This window comes from Dromaius novaehollandiae, chromosome 21 (genome assembly GCF_036370855.1).
Source record: "Dromaius novaehollandiae isolate bDroNov1 chromosome 21, bDroNov1.hap1, whole genome shotgun sequence".
Taxonomy (NCBI): domain Eukaryota; kingdom Metazoa; phylum Chordata; class Aves; order Casuariiformes; family Dromaiidae; genus Dromaius; species Dromaius novaehollandiae.
This window is the reverse complement of record NC_088118.1, coordinates 4,338,415-4,360,198: the sequence shown is the minus strand read 5'-3', so window position 1 is coordinate 4,360,198 and position 21,784 is coordinate 4,338,415. Positions and strand designations below refer to the sequence as shown.

Genomic DNA, 21,784 nt, shown 5'->3' with positions numbered 1-21,784 from the left:
TGGTTCAGAAATCGCTTCATATTTTTATTGCACTAGGTACACGGAGGGTAGATAATTATTTTGGAAATCAGAAGTTTTGTTTACCCAGTTAATTTTTATTATTATTAAGTGAAAAAAATCTGACAGACAAAAATTCTTTCAAAATTGTGCAATAATAACATAGCAGAAATCAGTGACTGAAAAAAAAAAAAAGACACAGAATAGATATTCAAATGGCATATTATTAAACTTCATTTAAGGAACCAGATTAGAAGTTGATGCTAACTGAAAAAAAACCTCTTTAGAGACTGGCTGCTAGTAGACTGCTGCACGTTTTGAAGGATTACTTACAACTGTTACAGCTAGTACCAGAAATGAGGATGTTCCCTGGATCCAAGGGTCACTGACTCAATTACACCATGTCCATTCTAAAGTCCATTTGAAGGAGACTTGAAATTCGTTTAGGAAAATGTTATTTTGGTCTTTCCAAATACAGTTCGACAGTTCCACTGGCAAACTAGTTAAGTCTTTCTTTAAATGCTTCTCTGTCCTTGTAAAGTGATCTCAAGCATGCTGATCCTGCGCTTTGAATCGGCCCTGCAAGGAGAGGGCGCGTTCCTCCTGCCCATTACCTGGCTCGGGTGGGAGTTCCCTGTCGGCTAATGGGAGTTTGGGGCCTCTTTTGATGAGTCTAGAAAGAGGATGATGGTAAATAGTCCAGCCCTGTCGGCTGTCTTAGTGACCTTAGCAACCTGCAAACGCAGGGGTCCCTTAGGGCCACGCGGCCACAACATCACAGGGATGTTGGTGGCCAGAAGTTTCGTGGCACGGCCGTGTTCAAAGAAGGGATGTGATTTACTGAGCCCGAAAGGAGCCCGAAAGGACCGCGTTTTGGCCTTGAAAGGGGGGTCAGATTTCAAGCCCGGAAAATGGTGCCTCCTTGTACTTTCACTTCAGAAAGCAAAACGAGGCAAAACCCTCCCCCATCCAAAACCCCACTAGATTTTAATGCGCAACCTTAGTCCTCTCTTCAAATGGACTTAAGAGTACCAGCTTGCCTCTGCGGTGAAATCTAAAACGGACTCAAATACCAATTAACTTCCTGTACTTTTTTCCCTTATGGATCCAGACATTTCACTGTGTTACAGTGAGGTAAGCCCTAGCCACCTCCCAAAATTTCGGATAACAAGTCATGTCACGTTGCGTAAAGCTACTGAAACAAAACAAGAACAAAATATACATCCACATCCATGTACCATATGTACAACAGAGCCCTCCCACCCCATAGACATCTCCGTGAACAAGATTTCGCGCTTCAAAATTTCATAAAAATATACATTTTACGCAGAACTGCACCTATCCTGCTCACCCCCCCCCCCCCACCTGGGGCTTAGGATTTCCTATCTATGTATAAAATACAGCTAGCCCTGTAACGACGCTTTGCTGAGAGCACAGCGGTCATTTTTGCAAAGAGGAGCGAGCGCCGGCCGCGCAAGGGAGCTCGGCTCTGCCCGGGGCTGCACAGCCTTCGCGACGCGGGGCAGGCCCGCAGCTCTGTGCCACCCACGCTGCATCACTGAGGCACCGTCAACCACGAGGGGTTTTTTTTTGAACATAATATTCCAAGCAAACGTTTCGCTGGCAATAGCCTTAGCTCCGTACGAGCGTCGCAGCGCCGCAAGTACAAAGGGACCTTTCAGAGTGACCAGAAGTGACCTGTCACCCTGCTGACGCTTGAAAACATCCAAGCAAAGGACTTCTGCAGAGTATTAAAATGGTTACGAGCTTCGTCCTTCGTACCTGCCTTCCACATAGAGACACGGGACAGGCTAAATCCTCCTTGCCTTGCTCAAGCAGCACTGACACCAGGGAGGAAAGCAGCAGTATTTAACCAGTAGTAAAGCTCACGAGAGAGGTACTCCCTTCTGGGATACTGCATCGTAATACCTGTGCCAAAAATGCCTGCTTAATAAGGAAGGGGTTCAGCACTCTTTAGCTCTGCTTTTAGGCTTTACTTCCCACAGAAATATATAAAATCTCTTGATTGACATTGCTTGAATAGTTTTGCCTCTGGGTCAGATTCTGCTCTCTGTATGTAGCTGTAATTCCTGAAAAAATGGATTATACCATACCATGCTGACTTACTCAAAATTTTTACCCCAGAACAGCAGCACCTGCCCCTCTAACCAGGTAAAAATGCTGCAGCTCTGCAAGATCACTGCTATTTATAAAATCTGATTATAGTTTGGTCCCAGCTTCAGGGGAAAAATTGCCACCGGGATCAATAACACCAGTAATTGAAAATAGAGTTAGTATTTCTATAGCGTATCAAACCATACAGAACCGCAACTGTTTTATACATTTTCTGTATGTGAAATTAAATGGATCAGTCATGTATCAAAACATAGTTGGCCCTTCTCCTTTCATTTGTAGGAAGACTGCAAGTATAATTTCATTTACACAGCAAAAATACTTTTGGTTTCAACAAAGAAAATAGTGACAAGACAGTGTGTTGTATTTTACTACGGGGCTTTGCATATATCGAGCATGGCGAGGCGCCACCCATGAACACCCACTCATGTCCTTGCTCCTGGGCTGGCAAGTGGTTTGATGCAGGGTGAGATTCACGTTTTGCTATCACAAAGAAAGCTAGACAATGGTAACCAGACATTTCTACTTCTTAGCTCGGTAGCCAGTATTATGTCTACGGTAAATGCAAAATGGCTCGTGATTTGAATATATATAAATATATATATGTTACTTCTAAAGCTGAAGGTAGGACTGCAGCTACTTTTAGGGAAGGAGCACAGGCTCCCTGCTGTAAACCGAATGAATTTAGATTTGCAGTAATCGCCGCTTTGTAAGACTGTGGAAAATGCGTACACGAAGCACTTTTCTAGCTTTACACAGTGCAGGCTCCCCCTTCTGTCCCGTCACCATACGAGCATCTTCAAGATGCTCCACGGAGGAGACCAGGTTTTCTAATTATGCTGGAAAATGTGTTTTGAGATGAGTGTTTTAAAGACAGTTAGTGGCCAATTTTTTTCAGTCAAGTTATTGATATAAATTACAGTTCTGTAACTGCAGGGTTTGGGGCAGGGAAGGTGCAGGGTGTTGCGGACACGGGAAAGTCAGGGCTCGCGCCGTGGCATGATGTGCCCCGTATCACGGCATGTGCGTGCGCAGGGGTTTGCACCGCAACGCAGCAGCGTGCTTCAGCACCGCCGGCCTTCGTTCAACCAGGCTACTTTTAGTTTTCAGGATGTCTGTAGCACCCTAAGCACCTCATTTTAGGCCCCGTGGTCCCAGTTTAGCAAAGCACTGAAGCACTTGCTTAAATCCTGCTGCAGCCTAGGGGTCCTGAGCTCACAGTTAGAGTTCAGCATGTACTCAGGTATCTCTGAGTCTCAGCTTCCTCAAAGATTGTGTGTCTTTTAATAATGGGAAAAATATGTAAAAATAAGGGGTTTTATTATCATGGCAAGAACAATGACGGGGATGCCAAAATACTACTGCCTTGCAAGAGGAAGTGGCACATGTTCTACACAAGAATGTGTACAATGTCTGACGACTTTGGAAATCTGTGCTCAAGCAGATTTCCCAATAAATTAACACAACAAAAATACTTTCATATAAAACAAAGTCCAAAGGATTTTTTTCAGTAAAAGCAAAACTTTCAGGGACTATATTACTTCTTTCTCTCTACATATATAATCTCCTGAATTCTTTTTAAATAAATTTATTCTCGTCTTAGAAAAATAAAATGAGTAGCCAATTTAGTCAACGGAAAATATCTCACAGACTTAAGAGCATGCCCAGCAAGCATAGCCTTGTAAGACTAAATTAATGTTAAATCAAAGCAATTTGTTACTAAATCAACCTAGTTTGCAATTCACAGTTGATTACTACAAAGTGTATTTTTTTAAATTTTTTGGCCCATATAAAAATAACGTATTGCAACTCAAAGTGCATTTTTAAAATAAACAATCAACTATTTTTATCAAATAAAATATTTACACCATTTGGTTTTTACAATCAGAAGCGCGCTTCATGCGATGACCATGGGAACATCATCTGAAAATCCAGTTATCATTGGAGCTTCGTCATCCTCATCTCCTGGAAAACAAACCCAAAGCTCAGTTACGCTTGCCCCAGAGTGCCACAGATTATAACTATACTGGCTGCTGAAGCTGGCCACAAAAGTGCCCTCAAAAGCAGAGTATCAGTGGTGTGAGCCCGCAAGCGTGGCCTTGCTGATGCTCGTATATGGTGTCTGAGCGTAGCAGGTCAGCGCATCACCCAGCGTCACAGCCGGCAGTCACAACTATGCAACCCACCAGGCTGAAAACCCAGCAGCATCCTCTCTCATGCTGGCACGGACATAACCATGCGTAAGGCCAGGGAAAATATTTTCTCTCTTGCTTTGACCTGGGCCAAGTATAGCAAGAAATGGAGTATGCACACCTCAGTCCTGCTGGTCATCCTAAAAAAGGGCTCTAACATCCCCCCTTCCTAATAAGAACAGATGTTAGGATAACTACTTTGAGCTACAGGAATATCCAAATTTGAACTCGTTTGCATTAACGGGTGTTCTTTAGGTGAAGTTACTACAAACATTTTTCCTGGGCCAGGGTTATATTTTTTGAACAAGATCAAATCCTTAGAGATCTCCATGCCAAAGGTGACCCAAGGCATGATGCACAAGTTAGGTCTTTCACTAATTTCAGTTCCTTAAAGCTGTCCTTAAAATCCGTTGCATGGAATCGACTGTTACGTACCTAAATCGTCACCTGAGGAGAATATGGCCGACCCCAGGCGGGAGCTGTAGTGGCTGTTTGCGAAGGCCGTGAAGCTGTTCTGCAGTCTCCTGTGCCTCATGTATAACACCACAAACCCAATCCCCAGGGTCACAAGCAGCAGGAACAGTATCGGTACCACGATGGCCGCCACATCTGTGGATTTACCCATTTTCGATGCAGAGGAGTCTTCACCTACAGGCCACAGAGGGACAGAAGTGCCATTTGCAACCGAAACCGCGTTCCCCCACCTGCTACTGATTGTGTCCCGTGCGATCCGTCAGTGCACCAAACCCAACCAGAATATGGCCAAATCGCCACAACGTTCACATTCAGGAAACTGCACGATGATTTCTTCTAGCCTACCGTGCTAGGACACAAACGCCAAGTTGACTAGCTATGTAAGATTTTATTAACTCCTGCTCTGGACAGCTTTTGAGGTTTTCATTAATCTTCATTACGGAAGAGGGAAAAAAAAAAAGCCAGCGACTTACCTGTTCCTAGTTCATCATAGAGAAGCGTGGCTGGCTCCCCACACATCTGTCCACTGTACAGACATCTGGCCTGAACCGTGAATGAGTAGTTGTGACCTATCTTCAGGTTGGAAACTTTGAAGAAGTTTTCCGTGGTGTTCCCAAGATAAGCCGTGATGTTCATCAAGCTGTCAAACATGTGAATCTCATAACCCTGCGAGTTGTGAAGACAAAAGCACAAACCCCAAATCACTCAGCTAAGTGAAGCTGCAGAGGGCAGGTTTGCTTCTTCTGACAGGTCTTGAAAATTTGTTTTTGCTCCTGAATTTAGCTTTGATGAAATGTGCTGGGCAATCAGCCAAGAGAGAGCAATAACAAAGCTTCCTCCAGGCATCCCTGTCAGCGTGCATTGACCTTGGCCAGGCTAGAGAGCAGAGAAGTTTTCAGTCTCTGTGGTTCACTCTGCTCTTAGCATCCACCTGAGACCATCAAAAAATGGAGTCCAGTAACAATGATGGTTTTTTGACATACATTTCCACCTGTCCAGGCCCTGACAGAGAACATTTCACAGGTTTTCTTTCAAAATTTAAATAATAACAACTCTCAGACGCTACTGATGCGCTTACCAACGTGAGAGGCTGTGGCCTGCTCCCAGTCCTTTCACACGTGTGATAGCTGACCTTTTTCAAGAGGATAATTATGTTCTTAAAAAGCAGCCGATTGGATCTTACACCTTAGCCGTGACATGAATTGAAGTGAGCTCTATATAGAAGGCTTAACAAGGACACTTAGGAGCACGCTGATGTATTTATAGCGTCTAAGAAAGGAGCCGTCCAAGGGCCTCTGCTCTAGGTTTTACTGAAACACTGCCTGTAGGACCGGAGACGTGGGTGCAACTTACCCGGCTTTCATTAAAATTACTTTCCTTTAATGCTAAACTCTTCCAAAAAAGCAGAATATGGTCATTTTCTGTTATTATTTTTAAGGCATCTGGTGCAGACAGGGGAACTGCAAATAAAATAGAAAACAGGTAAGATTTCAAGCACAAGAAACAGCAATGAGGTCACTTGGAAAGTCAGAACTTTTTTAGGGTCCAGCACAATACTCTGCGTAGAAAGGGCTGTCCTGAAGGACAGGATACTGTAGCACGTAAGCAGGCAGGAATTTTCCAGTGGGTTTTTATGGCAGACCCATAACAGCATTTCCTTCCCTCTACACAGCAAAAAAGGTGTCATTCCCATCTCCATTTAGGCAGAAGAAAAATTCTCTGGCCATCGTGCCAAAGGATACTTCTCCACTGTTTGTTTGTTTGTTTTAATTGCTTTCGCGGGCAGTTGCATGGATGCTTTGGTGGTGGGAGATTGATAAGCGATGCCGAAGCACTGCAGTCTCAAGCATCGGTCTCAGGGAATGGCACGGGATTCCCTCTACAGGATAGTGCTGCAAGAATTTACAGGGGACCCAAACATTAATACTTTTTTTCCTTTACCTGTGTTGATTTTCATACTGGATTCCTTGCTCATGTTTCCCAGTTGAACAATAACATGGTATTTGCCTCCTGGTTCGAGTTTTTTAATGGTGTACTCCACTGTGCTGTTCCGGGTTTTCACTTTGTAGATTTTATCGGTTTTTCTTACTAAATCTTTAACTGCAACAGCATATAACTGGAGGGGGAGGAAAGGTGTACACAGTGAATGACAGAAAATCTTACTTTCCTGCAGACTTGCTAGCAATCTTGAGCCATGTTAGAACATTGGACTCGGGGGCAAAACTCGGATTAAACCATATCTTCACTCTACTGAAAACCTGTGAGGTGAAGTTAGATTTCAAAGCTCTTGCTAGAGCAGCTGGATCCTTGCCCTAGGTCACTATTTACCGATGAGGAAAATGCAGTTACTGGAACATACGTGGGCAGGAGAAAAACCTCAGATTGTGTTTCTTAAGGAATAGCAAGGAGGCAGTGCAGACTTCTGCCATGTTAAAGATGCCAGTTCTGCCAGGAAGATTTATACCTTTAAAGGCTCAGAACCAGGTCAGGACTAGAAAGCTTGCTGAGAAAATGACTTGCCTTGAGTAGAGCGAGACCTCACCGTAGGGCAGCATGCCTGAAAGCAGGATCGGGCTTTGTTCGGGCGGGAGGCAGAGCCCCTAGCCCAGGCTGGCCTAACATCTCACCTGTGTCCATGCAAGCTTGAAGATAACTATTAAGACGGGGGTAGACCTTATCTCAGACTCGGTTCTGCATCCGCAGCAAGATGGTGATCTCACTTTTAGCCAGGGTTTTGCGTGCAAAGGGATAGGAGAACACTCTGTAAGACGTTACCATATCCTGGTCGGGCGAATCGTAGGGCGATTCCCACTTAATGACCGCAAATGTCTTTCCAGTGAGCACGGAATGGAGGTGCCGAGGGGGTAGCCGATTGTCAGGGATCATCTTCACCACAACGTAGTCAGAGGGTGGCCCTTGGTAGGGAGATATCACACGGACCTTAAAGGGGTGACACAGCAGTTAATACTGTGCCGTTACTCTTTGGTACCAAACCGTAGCTTGCACTGCAGGTAGAAGGGATAACCGAGAAGGAGCCTACCAGAAACAAGTACTGCTCATCTCTGTTCACGATCACGGTGATGTTGTGTGAAGTAGTGGTGGTGTTGTGAGGGCTCCTATAGAGCTCTAGGAAAGATGTGGCATAGAAGATGCCGTAGACCTGTGGAGGAAGAGAACAACTAAGCAATAAAAATGCTTTCTCTGCCTATGTTTGTGGGGCAGCAGGTCCTTTATGTAGTTTTTCAGATTTAAAGTTTTCAGGGCTGTGGAATTCAATCCCGCTGAACACTTTTTTTGGAAGATTTACTCGTGTTTTGATGTTCAGATCTAGACCCCTTCCTGACGGGTGAGAAAAGAGAACTGGCGCCTTACAACGTTCCTCGGTCCGGTCCAGTTGCACTCCACTGCAGTCTGGTTGGTGGCCTTGGCTTTGAGACTTGGAGATGCAGGTCTCGTCCCACTGGTCGTGACACGCGCGAAGGACAGAGGGCTGTCGCCCAGCTCCGTCTTAGCCCACGCAGAGATTTCATAGGGTGTGTGCGCTGTCAGATTTGCCACTGAGGAAGAAGAGAGATTTGCACTATTAGGAGAGGCAAATTACTACTATGGCTGAATGACAGCATTAGTAAATAGTCAGCATCAGTAAACAGTCCTAGACAGGAGCCGCTGTCTCTTGCTTTGTGTTTTTATTTCTTTTGAGTAATTTCCTTTGTACAAATGCACCTGGGACCCTAGCACCTATTCGAGCCTGTTGCTTCCTTGGGATGCTTTCCCGCATCTTGCCCGCACATGCCAGTGATTTCTCCAAACGAGAAAATAATCTGTTTAACAGGGACATGTACTGGATATGAGCCCAAGAAATAGTTAACCTTTTGCTGAGTAGAAAAGGAACCAAAATTCTGTGTGATGAGAAAAGGCTAGTGCAGCTCTGAGGAGGAATCCCAAATCTGGTTGAAATCTCCAATTCCTAATAATAGAGGCCCAGGATTTGCCAGTTTGTCTTCTCAAGATTCACTCTTTCCTGAACATAAACTATTCAGCTGAGATGTAGCTGCAAGAATAAGCCTATAGCCTTTATTGAAAACTTCCCATTGGACTTGACTCAAACAGGAGAATTTTACATGTAGAGAATTTACCTTTCTGGACTGACTTTTCTCCTTCTATGATCAGAGTCCTTTTTTCTTGCCTGTGTGTATCGAATGTCCAGTAGATGTTCACAACATAACCGCTGACCTGTCAAGCAGCAATGGCACCAGTATGAACGATCTGTTCAGCTGTTCTTTGCATGCAGGGAAAGATTCACCATTTTAAGTCTGTGCATTTTATTTTCCATTCTAATTAAGGGAGATGGGGCAGTTGATGAGTACTAAGTAATAAATCAGTATTAAACAATTAGTTCTAAGAAGTAATTGCTGTACTTAAGTAGCTGATCTTATCTGTCCCATCCAATATTTACAATTTTTCCAGCTCAGGCCTTTTCTTTCCTACAGTCTTAGAAGAAAAGGTAAAAAATTTACCTTGATATTAGTATTCATTTTTAGGGTGAAACTTATGGAGTCCTCATTGTAGCTCTCAATATGTATGACAGGTGGAGGAATGACTGGAAGGAAGGGAAGAAACAGCTGTTACTTCAACACTCAGAGAGAGAGAGAGAGGATAAGAAGAATACAGACTTTCACAATAACAAGCATATATCAGACCAAGAGTTTCCCCAGTCTCTCCGGGCCCAAGCTTGCCTGTCTCTAAGACACGTGTCCCTCAGAAAAGGCACTGACATACAAAAGGTACTTCTGTTGTTATTTTTTCAGATCAATCACCTAAAAGCTGCCTTACATTTCTGTGCTTTGCTAGGCACAGGATGAACACAGAGAGGACCAGACATAGGTGCTTTACTGCTGAAGGCACTGGGAAGAGCTCCGTATCACAGTCCACATGTTCAGGCCTTCAGAGTGAGCAGTGATGGAAGGCCAGGAGCTGTCAGTACGGACAGCTGCAAAGCTGTAATGCAAATTGAAGTGAAAGGCGTTACAGATCTTTCTACCTGTTTTCTAGCTACCTCTAATGATCAGGTATTCATGCTCTTCATATTATCAAGAATCCTGCATTTTTAGTAGCATGTTGTTTTCATTTCTTTGTCAACACCGTGAGGATGCACTTTTATCTGACAAATTAGGTAGCAGACAATTCTGACATCAGAATACAGGTTTGAAAAAAAAGAAGTTGCCATGAATACAAATGATTTCAAAAAGGCTTTTCAAAAACATTTCAGTGGGAAATGGTTTATTGTTTTGTTTCCATTTATCTACTGTCTGCAAGTGAATGACTGCGATGTTGTGATAGTTCCTGGGAACCTTTGTGGTCTTTTAGTGGTCTAGCCTGTATGAAATGCACAAACCATCATAAGCTAAAAGGGAAAGGAAAGAATAGGTGTCCTTTCAGGCAAAAGTACTGAAGGAGTTTATGGTCATGCACCTTGCCTATCCAGAGGCAGGATCTAGCCTACAAAAGTCACTGGGAATCCATTTGCAGCCCAGGGCAGAGGGGCACCTTCTGGACAGGTTCCTCACACGCTTCCAGAGGCAGTGCTCCCATCCTTCACGCCACAGAGCACAGAGGAAGAGTCAACCACCCGTTCAGACTTGCCATTGAACTTTCAGGCAGGTAAAGTTAAATGAAATGGTAGAGCAAAGCTGCTAAAGATTGTAAAACGCCCAATAGGGAAGAATAAAGAAAGAAGATGGTTATGCATGTTGATGCTAAAATTTCAGGCTAATATTCAGAGTTTTTGCTATGTTGTTCAAATCGATTTAAACTGTAACAACAACGCTTACCTTTGTCTTTTATGGTGGTTATGGATTTGGAATCACTCCAGTTTCCCACTCCTCGACTAGTTACTGCAGCAACCTTTCCAAATAGAGGGTTAGTTAATATGAACGAATGTACGCTGCCAACGTTGTATAATGCAGCCAGAGAATGAGGTTAGAACAAGGTTACTCACATGGCGGAACTCATGGGGAAAGGACTTTGACGCAAACAATAGCTTAATTACGTGGTAATAAAATGCTTATGAATAGAGATAAAGCAGACTAAGTCAACTAAGGGAATCCAAGAAGGCGGAGGTGCATCTGCTTTACAGATAACCACTATCTTATGAGATCTTTCTAAAAAGTCTATAAATATGAGGAGCTCTGGAATCTCCAGCCCTGCTATGGGTAGCCACCACTTCTGTGAAGCCTCTGCTAGCACTGAATCCAGTTCCAAAGATTAATTTGCAGACAGGTTAGTATGGGAAGGAATAACATAGAAGGAAAGTCTCACTCCAATGCAGCAGGCAAACAGAATTGTGTAAGTGATTGCAAGAGTAACATTGATTCATGAGGGGTTTTATCCCCATCCTCGATTTCACAGTGAACTCCCACAAGTATCCACGATCAGTCAGCACTTGGAAGATGGACAATAGCAGAGTATATGTTTAACAGGGTTCACTTTACAGACTTTGATTTCCTATTCTTATCAGTTCAGTCTATAATTACCCTGCTTCTCCCAAATGCATGCATTTTCCACGTGTATACCTGTTTCTTTTCCCAGCAATACAGTTAGGACCAAATTTATCTCTGGCCCAGATCTGGTGCAATGGCAATGACTTTGAAATGGGCAATTAATAGCACAAATTTCATGATACAGCCTGGCCTCCTGGGAGAAGGAGCAAATCAAGGGGCAAAATTCAGGCCTTGAAACTATATATATTACCAGCATAAATGCCAAGTCCGCATTGTGGGTTGACAGTAAAAGGCAGAATTTTAACAACATGCTTTCTAACAGTTAGTTTACCGTGCAGTTTTAGACCATCTAGCAGAAAATATTGAGAGCATCCATAGTACTTGTATAATTAAAGCTTTGAAAATACTCACTCTAACGGTGTATAACGTGTTGACCTGTAGGTTCTTGATCTCGGTATAGTTCTTGGTAGTTCTCAGGGATGACCACTCCTTGGATCCACCCTTGCTGTATTCCACCTGGGAGCACAGAAACAAGCAATGAGGGCTCTGCTGTCACCGGTACTACAGGGTCACAGGTCCTTCTGTGTCAAAGTGTCAATGCAATGAATTATAAAAGCTTAGAAAAAGAGCCAGAAATTAAATCATGAGTTTGAGGACCGTGCTGCTACCTCGAGTCCTGCAGCATTTCTTCTCCTCTCTTGCCTAACACTCACAGCAGATGTCCCCTACGAAGGCCCTATTTGGGGACCACCCCACCCTCTGCAGGGATCCCTTTTGCTCAGAAAGGTGAGCCCCCGCTGCTAGGAGCCCTTAGGACCCGCTCTTCTCTGAGGGGTGGGCAGGGCTCCAGCTCCCGCCACGCAGCAGGACTCACGATGAATTCCCGTATGAGCCCGTGGGCGTTCACAGGAGGACTCCAGCAGCCAGTCACCACCCCCTCAGCTTCTTTTTTTAAGGACAGCTGAAGGTTCAAGGGAGCATCCGGTACTGGGGAGAGAAACAAAGGCGTTAGCGACACAGCCGCTGCCACGGTCGGCGTGTCCGGACCACCGGGCAGAAAGCAAGAGCAGCACAGGGTCTCTCAGAGGGGTGGGAAACGAGTGGGGCTGACCCCACGGCCCTGGCTCATGGGAGAGGGCAGATGCCTTCTTCCCGCAGTTGTGCCCCATGTCCCTTCCACCCCCCCCCCGGGGCAATGGTGGGTTTTGGTCCTTTTTAGTGACTCTGAGGCTAAAATTTTGCTAAGAGCTCTGCTTTTTTATGCACCTTCTCCTTAATCTGACCTTCACGTGCAGCTAGATTATCTTGTTCCTTGTATGTGGTACTGAACAGCCTCATAGCTTTGTCACTGCGTTATAAGAAGAAATGAATTTCCTAGTGATACTGAAACACAAAATTGTAGGGGAAGAAGGAAAATAGGATCTTGACCTAATGGCAGGACCGACTCTAGGGCAGGAAGCCGCAGCCCTGTTACCCAGTCCTGGGCAACTCCCTGGGCCTGCTGAAAAGACTGTCCTGGGCTGTGGTTCGGGGAAGACTCCTTTCCGTTTACACTGGGGCTACCTCCACGGTCACTTCGTGGGCCAAAGTAGCAGGAATCAGGCAAGTGAAAGGAGCCCCGCGAGTCTGCTTACGTCCTTCGGGCGCGCGGAGGGTGATGAAGTCGTTGGTGTTGTACACGCGGCTGAGACACTGCACCTGCACTTTCACCTGATAGGTACAGTCTGGCTTCAGGACTTTCAAAACGCTGTTGGTTTTGTTGCTGTGCGTTTCCAAAATCTTCCAAATGCTTTCACCAACCGTCCTGTACAAGAGTCAAAGCACTTCACTCGGGAGGAGGGTTAGTGACAGAGGGGGCTCAGCTGGTCCTAAAGGATGAAATATCTAACTATATGTTAAGAACTTGCGTCTTCCTTTTCTTTTCAGTAAAGCCACACCACCAACTTGAAAGGAAAGCTTTTCAAAGCATGAACTAAACCTAGCTTAGTGCCTTACAGCCACCATCCTCTGAGGTTTCTGCAGCTGCTGTGCTCTCATTTCTTGACTTTGTTCTTGTCGTTAGTGGTCCCGCAAAGACAAGGCCCAAGCAGAAAACGAAAACTGAATATACCCACGTTACTGTCAAAGTAAACACTGTAAAAAGCAGAGAGCTTTTCACAAATGTCCCCTACTTACAGCTATTTTGGGTCTCCTTTGTAACAAAGTATTAGAAAATTTTTCAAGTAGAAAAGGACTGCAAAGTTCCCGGTCTTTCAAGACCTGATTTGGTTTGGTACTTTGTTGTAAACAGGCGAATACCGTTATCAGTGCTCCTGCTTCTCCTGTCCTTTATTTGATACAAATAGCAATGGGTCAGCCAACGTATCTGTAATACACAACGTACCTGTAATACACATTGTAGACACAGGAGGTCGAGGACATTTTTTTTGGCCGAGCCCATGTTAAAGTGACATCGCCAGAGAAATCAGCTGTCCACTGGAGGTTCTGGACTTTGTACACGATGGTGTCATCTAAGCGACAGCAGGCAAAGTTATTTTACAGGAGGAAAACAAGTCCTTTACCCAGAACAGAAACAAGAGTGATGTAGGTAGCATGGACAGCATGTGGAGGTAGAAATAGTAGTATGCACTAAAGGGAGTATTCGCACCATCCAGTTTAGACAGGGAGTTTAGGCAGGTGTTATTGACGGAGAAGAGCGGGCTGTTCAGGGCAGGGACGTAACCCTGATGCTCCTAGCTCTCCCCAGAGTGTATCTTGGTGGGCTTTATGGTGCCTAATGCAAACATGCCCCTCGCTCCCAAAGAAAGGCAAAGTACGGCCACTGATAAAACACTCTTTAACATCACTTTGGAAATGTATCAGTGCAACCTGATCACCAAAGTCACTCTTCTACTTGTGCAATTAATCCGTACGGACACTCTAAGCCATCCGGAGCCTTTCTTTGCATAGTTTTCCTTACCATGCCTAGCTCTTTCCCTGCGTGTGCTCCTGCTCGCTGCCACCCGCGCCCCGGGGACCTGGGCAGTTGCCGAGTGCCTAGCTCCGTTCCCAGTGCCGCAGGGAAGCCAGGCAAAGCGGGGCCAACCTGCTGCTGCTCCGCTCCCCGGACCAGCTGGGACTTCAGCCCCGTAAGGCTGTCGGTCCGAGGGAGGGAAGGGGGAAGTGCTGACAGTCTCGGCAAGACAAACTTTCTGAGGGAAAGAGAGATGGTTTCTCCTCGGTAGAGCAGCCGGGCTGTGCATCTCAGCAGCTCCTTCCCCCCTTCGCTGTATCGAGGCAGCCTCTCCCAATCGATATTTAATTAAAGAACTAAAACCTGATTGATGCTCCGTCCCCCAAGCCGTTCAGTAGGAAAATAGCTGAGTCTCACGGCTGGCGAGAGACAGCGATTGATGGTGATGACCTTCGCGGCGCGGCCGCCTCCGTAGGGCTAACGAAGGCCAGCGCGAGAGCAGCGGGGACGGGGAGGGCAGGTGCCGCTGCCCCAGGGTCACCTTGCAGAGAAGGACATAGCTGCAGAGCGTGGCTTCACCTGGGGGCCACGCAAAGCAGGCAGCTTTGCTCCTGCCTGTCCTAAAGTTATGTTTTCTATGCCTGTGGTTGCTGAAAAAACAAATTTGCTGTGTAGTTGGCAGGGAAGTTTGTCCCAGATGGTTATAAATGGGCAAGGAGATAACTCAGACAGCTAAATAGAGGGAGAAGAGGAAGGCAGGGCCAGGACACTGCGAATGAAGGGTCAGGAGAGCACCTCGGTGTGCTACCACGGAGGAAGGGATGGAAAATGGAGCAGGGCCGCTTCTCACCAGTGCAGTTTCTTTCATCACTGCTGTCTGAGCAGTCCAGATACCCATCGCACCGCTCCGTCAGCATAAGGCAGGTCTCTCCGTCTTCGCACTTAAACCCGTTAGGGCATGACAGGGTGCTGTGAGTAGCTGCAAGACGCAGAGAGGTTGCACGATTCACAGCAGGGAAGCTCCCTCACGAGCACCGTGCTGCTGGGGGTGCCAAGGCAGGCGTGTTCGGGTGCAGGGGTGGCTGTGTTTTAGGGACACAGCTCTCACCGAGTGGATCATTAATAGGGCTGTTTGTGTTTTGCTACATCTTCTGGCATGCTCACACCCGCTGTGGTGAGAACCTGGAGCCTCCCCCACTGAGATCAGCAGCACTACCCTCTAGATGTCAAAGCAGTGGCATCCTGAATTCCCCAACTACACCTCCAACATTTCCTCCCCTTTCCCACTTGTCAGCATATGGTTTGGGATCAACTCATCCGCTGTGCTGAGTTGCCTGACACACAGGAGATCCAGGAAATCAGAGCCATCTGTTTCCCGCAGGGCCCAACCGGAAGACATCACACCCGAGGCATATGACATTTCTGAGCTGCAGCTGATTAGGGAAAAGCAGCCTTGTCTAATGGGATGGGCACTATTTTGGGGCTTTTTTTTTTTAACCATAATGCTGCATTTACTGCAAGGAATCTGCTAGCAGTGAGACTCCTCAGCGCATCTGCCCTTGCAAAGAGCTTGGCCAAGCTCTTCCCCCCGCACTTACGGCAGTTCCTCTCGTCAGTGCCGTCCTGGCAGTCCCGCAAGCCGTCGCACCTCTTCCAGTTGGGGATGCACTTCCTCAGCTGCTGGCACTCGAACTCGAACCTGCTGCAGCGGCCCACGAGTGCCGGCGAGGTGGCCGTTACGTTAGGTCCTGGGCAAGGAAGCAGGAGCCCGGTGAGAAACGGCCCCGGGCACTGCCAGGCCACGGCTGCTGCCACCATATCTGTCCCCATATCTGTCCCCAGGCCTCAGCTCCGCTAGATGGCAATAGCTTCCCATCCAACAGGTACGCGGCTCCTTCGGCTTTTGGGTTGCTAAATCTCTAAGCCGTTCGCTCTCCTGACTGCAGGGGGCTGGAAAAGCAAATGGTTTTGCAGCTCTAAAGCGGGCCGGGAAAGGGGATGCTGGTGCTGGGGGTAGTGATGTACGCGGCTCCTGCCTCAGCTCGGAGCCCGGCAGGGCGGCAGGCAGGGCTGGCTTTTACCCTCAGCGGAGGTGTGAGCTGAGCGGTCGCCCCTGCGGAGCTGCCCCCCGCGCTGGCTGGCGGTCTCGGCCCGGCCTCCGCTGCCGCACGCAGTCCAAGAAGCTGCAGCAGGGGTCTGAGCAGCCCAGTCTGGACTGCCGCAGCAGCGCCGGTGCCGGCTTTAATCCACGCAAGGGGGGAGGCTGGACCCGTTTCTCTGCTGGCGTCAGGAGGTGCGACCCCCGGGAGGGGAGAGGTGGGGGGCTTTGACAGCGACGCATAATGTAGCGGTGTAATTTGGCAAGTATCTGAGACTTAAAGGCCTACAGCCCTTGCAGATGTGATCCTGCAGAAAAGGGAAAGGGGTGAAGGAAGAGAAAACCTTACGTAAAGTAGGGCAGGCTTCCTCGTCGGAGCCATCTGTGCAGTCTTTATATCCATCGCAGACCCAGCTGTTCATGATGCAGGCCCCGCTGTTGCAACGGAAGTGATTAGGCAAACATGTTGGTGGGATCGATGTAGTAACGGGAAGAACCGGAGAACCTAAAAATACAACAGCCAGAGCTGATCTTTCCCGCCCGTTCCTGTGCGCGCGCTGTGAGCTGCGCCTACTCCCAGCAGCCCGAAAGCCACGACGAGCAGGGAGAACGGGGAGGGGCAGACAAGACAGTAGGAAAAGACATTTGCTCCTGCAAACAGCCCGCGCGCCCGTACCCGCACACTCCTTCTCGTCGGACCAGTCGCCGCAGTCGTTCTCCTCGTCGCACTTCCACCGGTTGGGGATGCAGTGGCCGTTCCCGCACTGGAACTGGTAGTACCGAGAGCAGTTGGGGGCCTCCGTCGGGTTTTCTGACAGCGAGAGGAGAGTCCCGTGAGCCTCCCCATCCCTCACAGCTCTCGTTAGCCTGTTGTCACTGCTATTTACGCAGCACCCCGAGCGCGCCGGGTGCCACACCTCAGACGCAAAGCCCTGGCCGCTGAAATGCAGGCAGGGCATGGCAGAGATGGAGAGGCAAAGCCAGCCATCCCGAAACGAGCACGCAGCTGCTTCAGCTGCCTGCGCACGGCCCCCAAAGCCACCTAGGAAGCATTGCTAAATATTGAGTTTGGCTCTGAGCTGCCTATCTGCCTCGGGCTGGGAGTCTGTGGAGTAAATATGTTCTCATATGACTTAGTCAACTGCAATATGTGTCTTCTATATCAGATTTTCAGTGTGCTTCAGTCTACCTGTAATATGAGGAAAATGATACTGATCTCTAGGTAAAACACTGTGCAACGTGTAAGCAGAATGTTATACGCCCCCATGTATAGGTATATACACGTATGCATGGGTGCGTATATGAAACATGAAGAAGCCAGTGCTTTTTATGCTGCCCAAATTCAGAGGGAGCTGGAGGTGGGGTGACAGGGGACCTTGAGGTACCGCTCACCGCAGTTTGCTTCGTCGGAGTAGTCGCCGCAGTCGTCCATGCCGTCGCACTTCCACACCAGGCTGATGCACACGCCGTTCTGGCACTGGAAGCTGAACTGGTCGCAGGTGCGGTGGAACTCGGGGTCCTGGGCTGCAGGGCGACACACGAAAGCTGTCCCCCAGGAGCCAGCTGTTCTTCAGCAGGGCTTTAGTGTAAGGATTAGGGGCTGAGGGAAGCTCATCATGCTAGAGAGAGGAAGGAGCACACCAAAAGGCATCTATGGACTTAAAAGCAAAGTGTCGTAGTCCAGGGCCACCTCTTAGGAGACCTGTTGGCTTTCGGGTACCCTGGGGAAAGCACTCTCCTCTCCGTGCATTGGTTTCCTCCTCTATCAATCCCTCCTTTTGCATCACGCTGTGAGATTGCCTTCCAAGCCGAAGGCAAGAGCACGCCGTCACACTTACAGCATCCGGCATAGCTGGCATCTTCATCTGACCCATCCCGACACTGGATGATGCCATCGCACACCATGGAGTGGAACAAACACTGCTGCCGGTTCTTGCACACAAAATCCATGTAGCGGGTGCACAGGGGTTCTGCAGAAATCGGGGTGCAGAAAGGGAGGGAACGGCAGCTCCTTTTATTGAAGTAACTGAGGTACTGCTCAAATCCCCAAATTACAGTCTGGGGGGGAAAGCAATACCACACCAACCCTCTTTGATTGGCGCAGAGTCAAGTGCAGGGGCTAGATTTCATGAAGGTGCAGAAAGTTTGCATGACAAACAGTTTGAGCTCTGTATCCATGCGTAATGCCCTCACCCGGTAATGCATCCTGGTACGAGCAGCTTGGCACAGGCATCAGGCAGGATCTGGGCACGTCCCTGTATATAGCTCCTGCCAGTCTGCCCTCCTTCCCCCGCGCTATCCCGCCTACTTAGCCTTTCACGAGCAAGCACAGAGGAGCACGTTTCCCGGTGGGCTAATGAATGCTAACTACGGCTTTCCCATTAGCTCATCGGTGCCGCTCCCCTCGGTGAGACAGGCTTTGGCAAGGCGGCAAGTCCAGATCCTGTACCCTGGCATCCCTCTGATGCTTTGGTTTTGCTCTTGGGGTCCTGCCAGGTCCCCGCGGCCCCGGTACTCACCACAGTGCTGCTCGTCAGAGGCGTCGGAGCAGTCGTTGATGCCATCGCAGTGTTTGCTGGTGGGGATGCAAGTACCGTTCGGGCACTGGAAGCCGTTGCACTTTTTTTCTGAAATCCAGATTTGAGTGTTGTTGCTTTTTATAGAGCTGCTCCTCATTAGGGATAAAAATCCCCAGCACAGCCCGCATCACCTCCCCTCCCTGCATCTGTCCTCTTTTGGAGGGAAGGGAATTGTCTCCCCGAGTTTGCTACGGTTTCATCTCCCCGGTTTTGTAGCGGTCCCTCCCCTGCGCGGTGCGCGTTACCGCAGGTGGCAGGGTCCTCGTCGGAGCCGTCCTGGCAGTCGGCGTCGCCGTCGCAGGCCCACCGCTGCGGGATGCAGTGGCCGTTCTGGCACTGGAAGCTGGAGGCCTCGCAGGTGTGGGACACTGCTGGAAGCAGAGCGGCGAGGGCGGCTGAGTGCAGCGCCCGGCCGGGATCTCCGCCCCGCGCCGCGCCGGCACGCTGTGCACCGGGCCCTGCACAGAGGCACCCCCCGCTCTTGCCGTTTGCACCGTGATTTTACGCTGTGGCACGTCCCAGCGCTGATGCACAGCTCCGCACACAAGCTATCACCCTGCGGGGTCCGAGCTGGGAACTGGGCGCTGGGAATCTTGGATTTTACCCGGTTCGTGCTGTGTTTTCCTCCCTGTCCCTCGTTTGCTAATGGGTACAGCGCACAATTGCAACCCGCTGCACCTCACGGACTGCTTTTGGCGCTAGGAAATGTTTCTGCAGCTCTCTAGGTCCTCCTGAAGGCTGCTTCCCCTCGGCCTCCGTCCCCTGGGCGCGCGGGCAAAGGGGACGATGGCTGTGTCCTGCGGGCGGGAGCAAACGCACCCCTCGGGGCGGCCACGCGGGGCAGGACGGCCAGCACCGCCCGCGAGCCACGCACGCGTCTGCCCGGCCACAGCGGGTCCGGGAGGGAACGGCCTGTCTATCCCTCGCGTCTCAAAGGTAGCCCTTAATTAAGCCAGGCAAGGCTTTTCAGCGTTGCCAAAGCAGATCAGAAATACAGTTTTCTTTGGCTTTCAAAGGGATTAGGGCCCGGGCCTTCCTCAGGCTCCTGTTGGGAAAATGTCTGCGATGACTTAAATTGGTTGAAGCCTAACGTACGGTGTGCCTTTAAAAACGAATACCACTCAAACCAGGAGAGCACTCATCATTATCTAGAAGAAAAGCAATGTTCAACTTAATTAAATTGCATGCTACTGGATTTTAGGTTAGCAAGTGACATGCACTTGCAGATATTTCAAAATATTACAATCTTGTGGCAGTAATATTCTATTAGGTATTCGGTGTGAAATGTAATTATTTTAGATAAGAGCAATAAAAGCAGCTGGTGGAGTCAGATGAAATGTTTCTCAAATAACTGTGATCCTCTTAGATAATTTCAACTTTAGGCTTAACAAACCCGATATGCTTTTTGAAGTAGGTTCCTTTCCTGTAGTAATTCTCTCTGGAGAAACTCATACGAGAGATAAGTGATACCAGTATAAATTAAACCTTCTTGCACAGCCACGCTCGCAGAATACTGATGACCGGCAGCCCCAGCGGAACGCCTGAAACCCCCTGGGCTCCCGGCGTCACAGCCCGGGCAGGCAAATACTTGAGAAAAATGTTAATGGCAAAGGCCAGAGCGTTTTTTCCTGTTGGCTTCTCTAACCAGATGCGGTCCCCATTTGAGCGTGAGCTCAGGGGCAGCAGTTTCGTGCCGTGATGGGGAGGGCGGTTGAGTGCTGTGGCTTTCAGATGCAAATGGAAAAACAGGCTCAGGGATGTCAGACGTGATACGAGAGTGCTATAAACCTGGGACACCGCCCGTTTAGATCCCCGCTCGGCAGGGCTGCGATGCAGCGAGGTGACGGCCCCAGCGCCGCGAGCCAGCAAGCAGGGAGCAAAGCGCCATCGCCGCGCTCACCGACCCGCCGGAGAGCTCACCCGTGCAGTTCGCTTCGTCTGACCAGTCCCTGCAGTCGTTGTCCCCGTCGCACATCCAGGAGAGGCGGATGCACATCCCGGAGCTGCAGCTGAACTCGTCGCCTCTGCACTGGTGGGCCTCTGCGGGCAAGGACACGCGGCTCAGCGGCTGCCGCCGCGGCGCGCGAGAGGAGGAGAGGGGGGACCGGGCGCCTCGGCGCGGCACCGCACTCACCGCAGCGGCTCTCGTCGCTGTTGTCGCCGCAGTCGTCCTCCAGGTCGCACTTGTAGGAGAGCGGGATGCAGGTGCCCGAGCCCTGGCAGCGGAACTGGCTCTCGGCGTCGCACACCGTCGTGGCTGCCGCCGGCGGGGGAGAGGCAGAGACGGCGTTGGAGGCCGCGGCCGGACAACCCGCACGCAACCGCGGCGCTCGGAGGGGCAGGACGGAGGGACGGCGGGCTGCAGAGCTTTCCTCCGTGCCGTCTGAGTTATTACCGCTTTATTCTCGCTGGCCGTCCGCTAGCGAGCCGGGGAAAACGCCCTCCCGCCAGGGCGAAGCAAAGAGGAGCAGACGGGCTCCGGGCTGCAGGGCTGCCTGGCCTCGCCGAAGGGGCCTGGGGCGCGGGACGGAGGGAAAGGCAGCGCAGCCCCCGGCACGGAGCAGCGGACGGAGGGAAGGCTCGGAGGGAGCTAATCCAAACCCCTCAGGCTCTGCGATGCTTGGAAGAGCTGCGCTTCCTATGTGCACTTGGGCTCCCTCATTTTACCTGAGAAGGTGACCTCTGTCTTTGCTGCGTTTGAACTTGATTTATTAGCTCAGCGAGAGGACCGAGCCCTCGTGAGGAAGACAGAAAGGCACTTTCTGCATGCACTATTTCCTCAGCCTCAGCCGTGCCCTCAATTAGCCTCAGAGGATAATTACTGCGAAAGACAAGCGTGCACCGTCACAGGGAAGCTG

The 21,784-nt window shown here is 49.2% G+C and overlaps 1 protein-coding gene across 2 annotated transcripts in view; it reads right to left on the bottom strand.

Annotated features, from left to right (window-relative positions):
• The window catches only part of SORL1 (sortilin related receptor 1), a 53,518-nt gene continuing 31,734 nt past the window's right edge, over positions 1–21,784 (bottom strand). Inside the window, exons 24-48 of one of the 2 annotated variants that reach the window (XM_064524281.1) lie at positions 21,061–21,183; positions 20,847–20,966; positions 19,172–19,297; positions 18,867–18,974; positions 18,186–18,317; positions 17,740–17,871; positions 17,024–17,158; positions 16,697–16,852; positions 15,848–15,997; positions 15,100–15,228; positions 13,680–13,806; positions 12,931–13,100; positions 12,171–12,283; positions 11,708–11,812; positions 10,628–10,700; positions 9,314–9,396; positions 8,933–9,029; positions 8,169–8,353; positions 7,837–7,956; positions 7,572–7,736; positions 6,738–6,912; positions 6,150–6,256; positions 5,270–5,462; positions 4,758–4,970; positions 1–4,095 (exon numbers count right to left, since the gene is read on the bottom strand). In XM_064524281.1, the coding sequence (XP_064380351.1) occupies positions 4,028–4,095; positions 4,758–4,970; positions 5,270–5,462; positions 6,150–6,256; positions 6,738–6,912; positions 7,572–7,736; positions 7,837–7,956; positions 8,169–8,353; positions 8,933–9,029; positions 9,314–9,396; positions 10,628–10,700; positions 11,708–11,812; positions 12,171–12,283; positions 12,931–13,100; positions 13,680–13,806; positions 15,100–15,228; positions 15,848–15,997; positions 16,697–16,852; positions 17,024–17,158; positions 17,740–17,871; positions 18,186–18,317; positions 18,867–18,974; positions 19,172–19,297; positions 20,847–20,966; positions 21,061–21,183 (3,305 nt within the window). In that variant the 3' untranslated portion in view covers positions 1–4,027. The remainder of the gene's footprint in view (positions 4,096–4,757; positions 4,971–5,269; positions 5,463–6,149; positions 6,257–6,737; positions 6,913–7,571; positions 7,737–7,836; positions 7,957–8,168; positions 8,354–8,932; positions 9,030–9,313; positions 9,397–10,627; positions 10,701–11,707; positions 11,813–12,170; positions 12,284–12,930; positions 13,101–13,679; positions 13,807–15,099; positions 15,229–15,847; positions 15,998–16,696; positions 16,853–17,023; positions 17,159–17,739; positions 17,872–18,185; positions 18,318–18,866; positions 18,975–19,171; positions 19,298–20,846; positions 20,967–21,060; positions 21,184–21,784) is intronic. The other variant, XM_064524282.1, reaches the window with a different exon arrangement.